Consider the following 12540-nt stretch of genomic DNA (forward strand, 5'->3'; position numbering starts at 1 on the left):
AATTAATTAATACATTGATATCATTCATTTTTAAAATAGTTAATTTTATTCTAATTTGAACCTCTTCAAGTGCCTATAAACAATAATTGTGTTTGAACATTTTTTAGATTTTCTAGTACAAAATATTTATGAGAAATATTATACCTATTAAATTTTCAAACTTCAACTAGAAATATTTTATTATTTTTTTTATTTTTACTACAAAATACTTGTAATTTTCGTGATTTTGACAAATGTAAAAATTTTAACTTTAAATACACATAAAAAAAATTAACGGAAATATATTTTTAATAATTTTTACAGATATATGAACAAAATTGTTGGGTCTATTATCACGATTATAAAGAACAGGTTATGCGTCAGAAGGAATATTTTCGGTCAGATTTTGTTACAGTGGTGTAGTTCTTCAAACTGCCGAGCGCCGTTAGTTATCCGTGTTACATATTAACATTTTCCTATACAAACCATGTAAAACTAATTTTTTAATTAATTAATTAATTAACATTTTGTTTTAATGTTAGTAATTACAATAATATAATAATATTACATATTCATAGGAAATGCATAGACCTGCATTTTGGGTGCTATAGCCTACTGTATTTTTAGACCTTCTTTTTTTTATTTCGGCCCTACGCCCCTATTAACAATGTCTACAAACTTCGATAATATTAAATTATTTTTCATCAAACTAATTGAATTATTTTATTTTAATTTAAAAGGTATTAATCTTTTAGATATTAATTATAAAATATTTTTTTAAGAGATAGGCAATGATATTTTAAAAATATTTTGACAAATTTTAAATTATTTAATATTTTTGTTTATTTTTTTTTCACGCGGTTCATGTTTGAATAATTATTGTTTGAATGTAACCTGATTTAACATAACCTAACCATTGATAATTGGATAATTCTGAAATGAACATTATAATATGGTTTGTCAGACGTATGACAATAATATTCAGTGGCGTGCCCAAGGGGGGGGTTAGGGGTTATATTCCCACCATTGACTTTTTTTGTTGACTTCAACTTATTAGATACTACTCTATTATCAGTAATAAGTTATTGCTTAATAAGTTATTCTAATTATAGAACAATACTCAATATATATGTTTCTTTTGCGACTTCTGATAATTGGTTTTGTAGGTAATGTCCACGAATCATCTCATGATGAGATAAATGGTGGTATTTTTATTTTGCATATTTTTGCATATTTTGGATAAAATGCATATTATTGCATATATTGAATAAAATGAATATTATTGCATATTTCGATTATAAAAATGAGAAAAATGCATGTTTTATAAAGTATTTCGTAAAACTTGGTTTGTTTGTCAAAATTACATTTTATTTATATAAATACAAACCTATGATACAATATAGGTATGCGATAAAAGATTGAATAGTTTGACGGAGAAAAATAAACACAGTTAATAAAATTAAGTAAGTCAATATACAATACAAGATGGTCGTAGCATGTAACACACGTGAATTCATGATGAATGTAAATTATAAATTTAATTTATGAATTTTTTATTTCTCGATTACATTATATTAAGACAAAAGCTAATCACTGATATATTTCAATAATTAATATTTTTGAGTTTATCTTATAAAAATTTAAATGCATATTTTGGTAAATAAAATGCATATTTTCCATTTTTTTATTGCATATAAATCCTAGCCCTGCTTATAACATATATATAACATATATTCCCCCATTGAAAATTTCTGGGCACGCTACTGATAATATTAATATATTATACGATTCATCTTCACCTTCACGAATTCACAATAGAATATAGATAAATATAGATGTAGCACGATTATAAAGAAGTTTTTTATAATTGTGAGATGTAGATGATTTTTTACAATTATTTTAGAGCACGGTTAACTAGCAGTGCCTACCTAGTGGTAAAGAGCCCAACTATATCACTGTAACAATTTCTGACCACGGTTGTGCCATACAAATCCACTACCGACGCATAATCTGTTCTTTATAATCGTGCTCTATTATATCTATCTTTTATTCTTTTGTAAAAAAAAGTCTATAGTAAAAATTGTTAAAATACTAGTACCTACTGTTTTGTATAAAGCTGTTTTGATACTTTGATAGAACTGGTTATGTTAGTGCGAAATTTATAAATTTACTTGGGTATACATTTAGTTTTTCATTATCTGTGATAGTGTGATATATATTAAAACGTCTACACCAGGCATGTCAAACACGCGGCCCTTGGCTCATTTTTTTGTGGCCTGCGGCTGCCAATATTTATGGACAAATCAAAAATAATGGTAAAATATTAATGTCGTGTACAACTATCTTAGATTCTTAGAGAACTGTTAAATGTTAATGTTAATTTCTTTTAAGCTTTTTTAATTTAGCAGTATGCCCGTACCTAGTGTACCTGCTGTGTTTATAAACGTAATGAATAAAACTGAAAAATTTGTATAAAATATATTTATTTTTTTTGATAAATTTTTATGTGCGGTCCACACAGTAAACTATTCAACATGTTTGGCACATTTTATACTTTGAGATTAACATGCCTGATCTACATCATTATCCTAAAAAAACCAACTCAGTATTTACAATAATTATGATATACTCATATTTATTATATACCTATCTGCTATCTAAGTATTTTTTATCTATATATTCTATACATATAGGTAATTAATTTAAAATTTATTAATTTTTATTATTATATTATTGTTTATTAATTTATTATTACCAAGATTTTTGTTTATTTTGACATCTAATTTTTGTTTTGTTATGAAAATAATTTTTAATTTTAGGATAAGTTTCCATATTGTATAATTTTGGTGGCAACTATAAAATACGCAAATACGGTATACAGTCAAATGTCAATATTAGATAAAAAAAATCCTTAATACTTCCACAACTTTGAATCCATTTTACGGAGGAAAACTTCACTTTTTAAACTAATTAATTCTGGTTCGGTTTTATATGTTTTTAAAAATACATTTATTAGTACATAGGTATATCTACTACCTAGTGATGAACGATATGGTAACACTGTATATATATATATATATATATATATAGTAAATAGTATAGGTATTATTTATAGTTATTATATTCATCAGCCACTAGAAGAAAGAAAATTAGTAATAACTATATTTTACGTGGTAAGCATTTTGTAATATTTGTAACTAAATATATTCTATTACTCTTATATTGTATATTATTGAATGGAACCCAATCTATTTTGAATAGCCTACAATTTCCTAAAATATTATAAACTAAGACATTAACACAGTAACACTTATAGTAAATAATAATATTAATATATCCTGCACTATATAGGTATCCACAGCCAGTCCTTAATATCTTAAATTTCTACGAACGTTCACAGCAATAGAATAATTTATTCCAACTATCAAATGATTAATTATTTTGGCTCCAATATTTTATTAATTCAAACAAATAAGTAATAACGGCTTACACTAAAGCTCCTATACATGCATTTCTTGGTATGTTAGTAAATTATTATTCCACTAGTTACGTAAATTATATCGACTGGTCGACTGGATCTGGTCGTATCATTCCATTTTAATGAAACATTGAATAACAAGTGATCGTATTCAGATTAAGAATCAAATAATTTAATAATATATTCAATTCAACTAAGTTAGTTGTTTAAATGTTTTAAATATCAATATAATTTAGTTGAACATTTTTAGAATATTATTTTATTTTATTTATAAGACTAAGATTTGTTATATATACCTACCAACGTCTAATAAATTAAAATTTTTAAAGCAATACATGAAAAATTATATTATAGAATCACATAACCAATCCCAACAAGCAATTTTTTTTTATGTAACTGTTAAGAATTATAATTTACTGATGTTTAATGATTAACTCATAGTTTGTATTACTTATATAATATTTTCTGCGACTACTGCTTCCAATCGAGTTTCTGAATTTATTATTTCTCTATTTAATTGTTATCATTTAGTTATTTTGTTTTGATTTTACTAATTCGAGTACCTTCTTGAGTAATCTAATTGTAGATGATTGCATTCACAATTTTGAAGAATAATAATATTCAAGTAAATATACTAAAATTTTAATGCCTGCATAAATTAAATAAACATTTTTAATTATTTGCTCTTTATTTATGAATGCGGATAGGTACTCTGTACCTATAGCTAATTATGGATAATTTTTACTTTAGATTAATTTTCAGAAAGAAAAAGATAATTACTATAAGTGACTAATAATGAAGATAAGATAATGATTTCTTGAAAAAATACAAGTGTCAAGAAGTGTACTTCAGTTTAGACTTTTTAATGTGTACATTTTACGTAAATCTCAATATTTTTTTCGTTTTATGTTTTTAGTTAGTATTAAAATCAACTGTAACTTAAACAAACTGTTTATATTTAAATAAAAATAACTTTTTATTCTTGAATTTGAAATGTTTAACTGGAGGACAAAAAAGCCATCTCAAAATGTACAGTACAAATACTCCGGTAAGAAAATATTTTTTACTATCATATACTTTTTATTCAGCACATACAAAAATTACACACATCATACATTATGTACATAATTATTTTATATAATATAATGTAGAGGTACTATATGTATTAGTCTTTAGCCCTTAGGTTTATGATATTTAAAATTTAAATAAATATTTAGACTATGAACAATGGTGTAAATTGTTTCTATAAGTATTTTGCGTAGTTATTCTAGACCAACATATGAGTTATACTACCTATAGTTTTTAAACAATTTAATTTTTTAATTAACTATAGATAATAAATACCATAAAATAGCCGTTAACTACATAAAGCATAATACATTCGAAATATATTCAAAACCCCCCGCAAAAAAAAAAAAATTCATACACTATTTGCGCCTATGAGGCTACTAAGCTAACTAGATTAAGGACTCAATTAAAAACAACGGGGTGTTGTAGATAATCGTTCTGCTGTATTGAGTGACGAGTATTTGAGTATAAGTCACTGTAATGAATGTGTTAAAATTTAAATTAATGATAAATAATTACATATGGAAAACGATTACGATGATCGAAAACATTTTGTCAGCCTACAAAATTAAGTATATGTATTTTTATGATACATTTTATTGCTATTATGTATATGTAGGTTAAATTATTTTTTAGATAAATTAAGAAAAATTGATAATTAAAGTTGTAACAAAATGTTTCAAATTTAAACGATTAATATTTGTAGAGTAATAATTTATTGTAAAATGTTAAAAATTATTATTATACGTTTGAATTTACAGTACCGTCAATCACTAAAAAATAATTTATTAGCGCTACTTTTTTTTCCAAATAAAAATGTATGAGAATTCTTGTAATAAATTTTTAAACCTTAGGAGCTAAAATAAAAATATCATGCATTTTTTAATTACATAATAATTTACAAATTTTCGTATTATTGATGAATTTTGTATAAATTTGAACTTTTAACGATTAAAAAAAATTGTAACCATGACGTATTCCTAATATTTTTTAATTAGGGTATGAGTAATTGATGAGGAATCTTATATTAAATGTTCAAGCTTTTTAATTCAACAACAAAATTATTATATATCAATATAAATTTAAAAATCAAAAATTGTAAATAACACAAATACCAAAATATTTTGAATAATATCAAATCTAAAAAATTCTAATATAAAAATATAAATATTTAGTTATAAATATTAAAATCTCTACAGTTATTTATTTTCTAATTATTACAAAAAATCAAAATTTATTTTGTCAAAAACTGGTTTTGATTTGAATGAAAATTCTTATTTTCCCCTATTTATTTTTTATTTTTTCTGATTATATTGAAAAATAATGAGAATTAAATTACCAACTACCTGCATGCAATTCGCTTCAAGAAACTGATCTTAAAGTTGGTTGAAGATTGAAGCATTTTTTACCACTAAAATAGATAATGACAGATAAGAATAAAAATATTATTTTAAAATCAAAAAGTTCCGAGAAAAGCACAAATATCTAAAATTATAATTATAACTAAACAGTTAGTATACAATGAAAGATGAAATTCACGACAAAATGAATGTTTTATTTTTATGTTTAATACATCGAGACATCGTTACCATTTTTGAATATTTGATATTGTTTTCAGTGTTGTAATGTAGGCATATAGATATAGATACTTATTAGGCATGTACTTATAATGTTTATTTTGATCTTAAATAATACTATTATTATTATGAATTATTTAAATTTGTCTGGATTACAATGTTCAAGTGACTTTTAAAATATTAGATAGGTACATGCCCGTACACATGATTATTTGAGTCTGCGTCTGGCATGTGGTTGTGCAAAGTACAATACTGTATATCTATTGTTTATGTAAATATTTAATATAATCATCTATGCGACTATGCATACGCATCATTTGTAATTAAATATGGATAAAGTCCTATTGTAATATATATATGTCAGGATATCCTATTTGTGTTTTATGGAGATATCTATTATGTGCTTGAGTATTTTCATTTATGCAAATTAATATTACTTTTTCGTATTTGAGTACTTCATTATTAGACTTAATAAATAGAAAAATAGTTTAATTATAAAAATATACTTAGACAAGTTTGAATTTGATTAACTATAAAAACTTATTATAAATAAGTCAGTAATTGATATTGTAAAATCTAAGAAAAATAACTTTTTTTTTTGTAAACTTTATAACTTTTATTTTTAAATAACCTTTTAGTACTTATATAATTTTTACATTCTTTCAAAATAAAACGGTTAGGTCGTATATATTAAATTTTTGAGTAGATTGATTAAAAAATAATTATGTTATAAAATTGTCTTATTTTAACTTATTATTATTCTTGTAAATTCCTTGTGTAAAACTAATAATGTCATGTCATGTGATAGAAATGATAGAATGAATACAGTATAAATATATATTATTGTATTGATATAAATGTTCTAGCGGGATACAAATAATAGACTATAATAGTTAGTTGGGGCTTTATTAACATCTTGCCTATAACCACTGACTAATGCCCATAACTAACCATGATTTTGAGTTAAAAATAATTTTACGCCCTATGTATTACCGCTAAGCACATTTTTAAAATATGTACTCCTTATTGCAAGATTTTTGATTATAATATTCTGCTGGTGAAGTGATGAACAATATATTATGATATAAATAATATAAATTTTATAATATATAAATTTACACAAATATATGTCGTAGGCCAAATGGAAAATTAGTTTTATTGCAAAAAGACTAGGCTCTTTGCATTAGGGTAGCCCGTTTGTGAACTACTTATTATTTTTCCAAACAGCCTGCTGTTTTTCAGGCTCATTGCATACAGACTAACAGCAGTTAGGCCTTTTAAAAACTACAATCATTTTATGGTAAAAACCGTTTTAATTATTTTATTTTTAGTGTTATTGATAATAACACAGTACAATAAATGTAAAATGTAACATTATTATTCATTATCTACTTATTACTTATTAATTTTGTACAGTTGTTGACTATTGAATTACTAGTTTTATTATATATTATTAACAAAAAAAAAAAGAAAAAAAAATATGTATTATTATTATTTGGACGGACGTTGGGAGAAATGTGTCAAGTCAAAAATGCTGATTTTTCAGAAGAAAAAACGTTTCTATTCATTAATTTTTGTTTTTAATTTCTCGGAATAGTTATTTATATCTCATAGACATACTAATTTTCAGATTATCATTTAACTTTAAATCTTAAATCATTTTAACTTTTGTAGTGACTTGACATTAATGACATAAACAATATCTGACTTGATACCTTTTGCACATGTTTCTTAGCTGTAATAACACCCACTAATTTGGTTTTATAAAATTCAGAGCTATCAGCGACAGCTATCATACTATGTTGATCAATACATACTATTTTTTCAAACTAGTTAAGTACCTAGTATCTACTTGGTTTATTAACAAATTTGAAAAGAATAGTTTTATAAAATAAACCTATGCAAGAAAATCAATAAATAAATCTATAATAAATTAAAATCTGTAACTATTTCAATATTTTAGTAATGGAGGTAGGAGGTATTATAATAATAGTATAATACGTCAAAAATTATTATAACTTATTAATATTCTGATTCGTTTATACATTTCATATATATTACCTACAATTTTATTTATATATACGTAAACAAAATAAATGCTTTGTATTTGGTCTTAAAAAGTTGTCATTATTATGTGCGAGTTTTCCAACTTTGACAAGCTCCTATGTCACCCTGGCCCGGATTTACCCGTTTGTGGCCCTGCAGGGGCCTATTTTTTAATGGGCCCCCAAGCAAAGTTATTTTTTATAAAATTAATAATTTTTTCTAAAACAATTTTTTTAATTATAACCAAAGTAAAAAGTTGATAAAAATAAAACAACAGTTTCTTTAATTTATTAGTTTTCATCTATCTTATATATTAATACAATAAGTTATATTTTTAATATAATTAAAATCATTTTTTTCTTGCTTTTAGAAAAACTAATTTCTGGATAGTCTCATCAAAGTTAATAGATTCAAAAATATATTTTCTGATAATAATACAATTAGAGAATTAAAATTTTCTTTTGTTGAAGTAGTTCTATACCTATTTTTTTTATACGTACCAGTATAGGAAACTTCCTTATATCTATAAATCGATGTACATAATTTTTTAGGACATAAAAAAGCATATTTTCTATAAAATTATATATTTTAGTAATATATTGTCAAATTTAGGATTAATTTAAATATTTTATAATTTCTATAAATTGTTACTTTTATTTGTTTTTTCAGTGTTTAATATATTTTTATGGTAAATCATATTTTACCAAAAACAAATATTTATGCATTCAAAACTCAAAAGATTATTTTGATAAAATTATAAAGCATTAAAACTTCTTATTTTGAAGATTTTAAGTGCATATAAAATTATAAAAATGGCCTAGTTATAACTTATAATATCTTATAACATTTATCATTTTATCAATTATAATCTCAGGTATTAATAATAAATTACACTCAAATAATAAAGTCGAAGTTTGATAATTCGATTATATAGGTCTTAACATCCTATATTATAGGATATAAAAAAAATTAATAATATAATTTTTAATTCGTAAAAGTTGTTTTATCAATTAGGCAGTATGTAAGATTATGTTCCTTTTCTTTGTAAGTCCCTATTTGGGCATGGACCAATTGCGCTAACATACAAATTTTGTTTAGGGTCACTATATCAATTGCGTTCCTTATATTTTAGGATAAGTATACCGTATACCAATATCCGGACACCATTCATAAAAAAAAAAAATTCAAATAATTTAATATAAATTATAAATTTACCAATTACTATGTAAGTCAATTCACCTCATCGAGGGGGGATTGCTCCCTCCATAAGGACGCACCTGCCTACAACCTACAAACTAACGGTAACCAAAGCAATTAAAACTTGACTATTGTACAAATATATTTTACTTTATTTCACCCTTATATCTTCATTTTTAAAATAAATATAAATTTTTTAAATCGAATGAAGACCTTTAATACACTCTATATCAATTAAAATATCGCATAAATATTTTATCTTACACCAAATGTTTGTTTTGTAGATTGTCACGGAGATCAAGAAAATAGACAAAAGTGTTTCAGAGTCATACGATTTAATGACAAAGAACAATTTAAAAAAAAATCAAATCGAGTCGTGACTACTCAATACGGAATTTTATCATTTTTTCCACTTTTTATCACTGAACAATTAATAAAGTTCACCAACCAATATTTTTTATTTATATCTATACTACAGGTTAGTATGTAATAGATAATTTACGACTATTTAAGAATAACTTAATAATACTGTACTATTGTAGCGTTGTATAATGTATTAATGCCTATAATAAATTAACTACACTAATGTAATATAGTAGATATTATATACTATATTAATATTTAATTGAATTACAATTATATAGGTATCTGAAAATAACTCTTAAACTTTCCATCAGCATAATGGGATATCTAATAATATATAATATGCGTTATTACACTTCTTTAAAGTTTATAAAAAGATATATTAATATTTTTAAAAGTTTTTTCTAATAACATGTTCTCCTTCTATTTCCACACACTGTAATAATATTATATTTTTATAATAGTCTAACCCTTAGCATAAAATCAATAGTAATACCTACCAGCTACTACTCTAAATTATAATACCTATAACACTAATTTTACATAATTGATAGCCTGTATTCTATATGTATACTATATTACTGTATATTTATATTAAAGAATAATTAATGGAAATATTTAATATGTATCATACTAGTTATATAAAATTAAAGATACTAGATATTTTTAATTTTTTAAAGTTTTGAAAAAAAACTGACGGTTAATATTAATTTAAACATAGGTACCTATATTATTAGTTATTACCTACCTATTTATATATTATAAATGTATATTTTTTAGCAAATACCTGATGCATCTCCAGTGGGCCGATTTACAACTATATTACCTTTGACAATTAAGTTTGGATTCTCGGCTATAAAATCAATTATTAAAGACCTAGTAATTATACTTATACTATTTCTTTTATATATAAATTGTAGCACACTCTTCATAATATGAATTTTCATTTTTATTATTTGGTGGCTTATTGCACAAATTCTTGATATTTGTTACATCTTAGGTACCTATCAGATATATTTTTAAGTTGCATTATTTATAAGTTGCAAAAATTGTATATTAAATATTAATTCTATTAATTATAATAGCATTGCAGAATTAAGAAACAGTATAATATAGGTATAAGGTAGACTACTACCTAGTACATATTAGTAATCACTAATTTGTTAAAAAAAAAAATGATGACTAACACCTTCTTTAAAATTAGCCAATTTTTCATTTAAAATTCTAAATGAAGTGATGTATGAGTACTGTGTAGTGAGCTTTTGTGAAAAATGTTCAGTAAATTTATTTTATATTATCATTTTGTGGACATAAGTTTCAGGATAATTTTTTTTTTTAAGTTCATTATTGACACTTGAAATGTTCTAGTTTGTATTTATTAAGTATTTTCTTTTATATATATATAGATAACATTTTTATTAGTAAGCCAAAAACGTGAAAAAAAGGTCCTGAAAAAGCATTTCTTAAAATTTATTCTTACAGGTAGACTGATACCTAATATCAATGTGAGAACCTCAGTTTTTTTATTTTCGATTATATTTTATTTATCAATCTTATCTGCATACTGCATATTTGTGTTCTAAAATCTTTAGTGACTCAAATACTTGTTGTGTATTATTTTAATATTAAGGACTTGTACTTATATTTTCTTAAATTTCTTTTAAAATGTTGTTTTAAATTAAAGTTTTTAAGAGGACGTTATACCCGCATGTGTTGTCTCTATCTTACTAAGATCTAGTGCATTTATCTCATAGGCTTTTATTGATATCTTAATTTTTAAGTGAGTTATGGTTATGTAAAATATTAAAACTTTAAAATGCTCGTAACTAGCTTGAAAATTAAAATACCAATAATAACCTATAAGATGCCTTAGATAATATTATTACCTTTAAGTTTGATAATAGGTAAATTTACTCTAATATTAAAGCTAACATCACAAAATGTGTTCAACTGAACGAAAATTTGCTATAATCTATATTAATAAAACAGAGACAACACATGCGGGTATAACGTCCTCTTAAAAAAAGAATTTTATGATAAAAAGTGTGTACCTATTCAAAACAGAAAATTAATGATTTTGACTCTAAAAAGATTTATAGATAAAATCCGCACACTTTATTGGTTTTGGCGTAGTAAAATAAAACCGCACAGATCAGATATAGCCATGTAGGTAATTAAGAAAGTTAAAAATTTTCCAACAAGTATAGAAAAGATGCTAAATTTTATTTTGAATTGCATTATTTTAACCATCTAAAATGGCTTTTGTTTACAAATAAAACAAAATGTTTACTGTAACATGTAAACAAATATTGAATTATTTTGTAATTATTGTTATGAGTACCTAGATAATATATGTATTTAGTAATATATTTTAAAATGTATTATATTTAAAAATAATAAATAATACATTTGTCTGCAACTCGTACAGTTGCAGTAAATGTGCAGTTTTTGGATACAACGATCTTAAAAAAGTGTGCGGTTTTGTCCTGTATTTTTATCTAAAATGCATGTGTGGATTTTAGATTCAACGATGAATAACAAGTAAATAACTAATTTAATGAAATCTGATCTATAAAATATATTAAATCACGATTGGTACAAATACTATCTTAATAATTGTGTAAATGTTTAATAGATTAATCATATTAAAGATTATAAAGTTAATCATAAATATGTGGAAGTGTTAAGAAATGGTATTTTAGTTCAAGAAAGATGGAGTGAAATCGGTATAGGAGATATTATTAAAGTTAAAAATAATAATATCTTTCCAGCAGATCTAGTACTACTTTCCTCCAGGTATTTAAACGATTTCAGTAATTTATTTATTTTCTA

The 12540-nt window shown here is 23.6% G+C and overlaps 1 protein-coding gene across 1 annotated transcript; it reads left to right on the top strand.

Moving 5' to 3' along the window:
- Positions 1 to 4342: 4342 nt before the first annotated feature.
- Positions 4343 to 12478, top strand: LOC113558975 (phospholipid-transporting ATPase IB-like). The gene is made up of 5 exons (XM_026964573.1): positions 4343 to 4505; positions 9630 to 9823; positions 10489 to 10587; positions 12137 to 12249; positions 12344 to 12478. The coding sequence occupies exons 1-4, from the start codon at positions 4451 to 4453 to the stop codon at positions 12143 to 12145; spliced, it is 357 nt and encodes a 118-aa protein (XP_026820374.1). The 5' UTR covers positions 4343 to 4450; the 3' UTR covers positions 12146 to 12249; positions 12344 to 12478.
- The last annotated feature ends 62 nt before the right edge of the window (positions 12479 to 12540 follow it).

The sequence above is a fragment of the Rhopalosiphum maidis genome, chromosome 3, assembly GCF_003676215.2.
Source record: "Rhopalosiphum maidis isolate BTI-1 chromosome 3, ASM367621v3, whole genome shotgun sequence".
Taxonomy (NCBI): Eukaryota; Metazoa; Arthropoda; class Insecta; order Hemiptera; family Aphididae; genus Rhopalosiphum; species Rhopalosiphum maidis.

Excerpts from the sequence above, each read along its gene's own strand:
- LOC113558975 (XM_026964573.1), top strand. The coding sequence starts at position 4,451 with ATGTTTAACTGGAGGACAAAAAAGCCATCTCAAAATGTACAGTACAAA. Across the intron at positions 4,506-9,629 it reads TGTACAGTACAAATACTCCG|ATTGTCACGGAGATCAAGAA; the intron begins GTAAGAAAATAT and ends TTTGTTTTGTAG. Across the intron at positions 9,824-10,488 it reads TATTTATATCTATACTACAG|CAAATACCTGATGCATCTCC; the intron begins GTTAGTATGTAA and ends TATATTTTTTAG.